This window comes from Chaetura pelagica, unplaced genomic scaffold (assembly GCF_000747805.2).
Source record: "Chaetura pelagica isolate M959 unplaced genomic scaffold, ChaPel_1.0 scaffold24, whole genome shotgun sequence".
NCBI lineage: Eukaryota > Metazoa > Chordata > Aves > Apodiformes > Apodidae > Chaetura > Chaetura pelagica.
Window position 1 is genome coordinate 1,059,511 of NW_009953077.1, and position 1,716 is coordinate 1,061,226.

Sequence of the window (1,716 nt, forward strand, 5' to 3'; positions counted from 1 at the left end):
CCGGGTATTTCCTGTTCAGGTGAAACTCTGTAAGCGCGTGGCAGCTTCTCAGCCTGGGAAGGGTGGGAATACTGGGCTGGAATCAAGTGAAAACAGTGGAGCGGGGAGTTTCGCTTCTTTTGTAGTACCAGTTGAGGTGGATTAACCATGTGAATTGCCTATAGAAAAACATGGGGCATTGGATTAATTAGCCCTGTTAATGGTTAATACACCACGTTTGCTCATGAAGTTGTAAGAATGTGGACATGTTTAAAAGATAACTGTGCAAGTCAGTGACAAGCAGCTCCCGGGTAATAGCTCTGGTTTGCAGTGTGGTTCCCCCCATTGAAAAAAACCCACCTGTTTTTTCTAAGCAAAACCTGAGGAATTATCTTGCATTTCAAAGCTATTGAAGAGTCAAACAAGTTGTGTATGGTGCTGTAGGACTTCTTTTTCTCATGCTAAATATATATGCATACCAGTGTACAGACATATGTATGGTTCCTATGGATGTTGAACTAAAATGCCTTTAAAAACACTTACTGAAGGGGTGTACTGAATCTGTTGCTTATATTCTGGTTAATATGTGTAAGAATTATAAAATACAGCTCTATTTTTTTCAAAGTATTACTGTTTTTTAATATTTTCTGATACTGATTTTTGAGCAGTTCACTAGTGACCTGTGGAGATCCAGCATCTCCTGTGTGTAAAATTCTAAATCATTACAAAAATCTGCCAAGTTCTAGGACTGAATTGAATGAGGTTTTATGCAGAATATAGCAGGTGCTTTTGCAATAATTTACAATCAATTGTTTCATTAAGGTGCAGAGAGGTGGTACCTTAGAATTCTTGGTAACACACTTTTTGTTGCTGTTGTCATGAGTGTTTTTTTCTTAACAAAGGGCAGATAATTTTGTGAGAATGTTCTTATGGAAATTTGCAGGGACACTGTTTGCTCTCATAAATTGGAAATGACAATAATCTTTTCTTGTTTTCCTGTTCTGATAGGGCCCCACAGCCAGTGGTTGCTTTTCCTGCTGGATTCATCATGATAACTCCAGCTTTTGAGCTGACCCAAGATCCGGATTTTCTTACAGTAATAATCAAAGTACCTTATGCCAGAGCTTCAGAGTTTGATGTATATTTTGAAGGGGAAGATTTTAAATTTTATGCCAAGCCCTACTTCCTCAGGCAAGTAGTGGAAGGATTTCAAAGAAATTTAACTTAATAAAATAAATACATGTTAGTAGAAAATGAACTTCATTTCAGTCCCTTCAAAACATTCCTCATCTGCAGCTCTTTTACTGCAGACAGTTCATTTTGTGCAAAGAATTTTTTCTATAGATCTAGCCTCTTTGTTTCTAGGCATTAAATCATGTTGAAGGGAGTTTAAAGAAATACTTTGCAATTAAATATCCATTGTAAATTTAGACAAGTGGCATACATCTCTGGATGTATGCAAGTTGTGTGTAATGAGCATCTCTGTTGAGAACCAAAGGCAGTATATTTTTGGTGAAAACTGAATTTTGATGCACTCAAAATAACAAAAGGGGAGAAAAGTCACCTGAGTGGAGGCAGTAGGGAGTGAGGTTCCAGGATGTCCTCTTGATAGCAAGTTCCTTAGTATCCTGTAGGAAAAAAATGAGACAATCTCAGAGTAAAAATGTTAAGATAACCTTTGGCATGCAAGAGCTGGCAAGCTATTAACCCATCTTATTTTCTGTCTCCTGTATTCTT

At 37.4% G+C, this 1,716-nt stretch overlaps 1 protein-coding gene across 1 annotated transcript in view; it reads left to right on the plus strand.

The window, feature by feature from the left end:
* Positions 1-1,007: 1,007 nt before the first annotated feature.
* SHQ1 (SHQ1, H/ACA ribonucleoprotein assembly factor) overlaps positions 1,008-1,716 on the plus strand; it is a 40,943-nt gene continuing 40,234 nt past the window's right edge. The window contains exon 1 of the mRNA XM_009996881.1: positions 1,008-1,170. Within this exon, the coding sequence (XP_009995183.1) occupies positions 1,028-1,170 (143 nt within the window). The 5' untranslated portion in view covers positions 1,008-1,027. The remainder of the gene's footprint in view (positions 1,171-1,716) is intronic.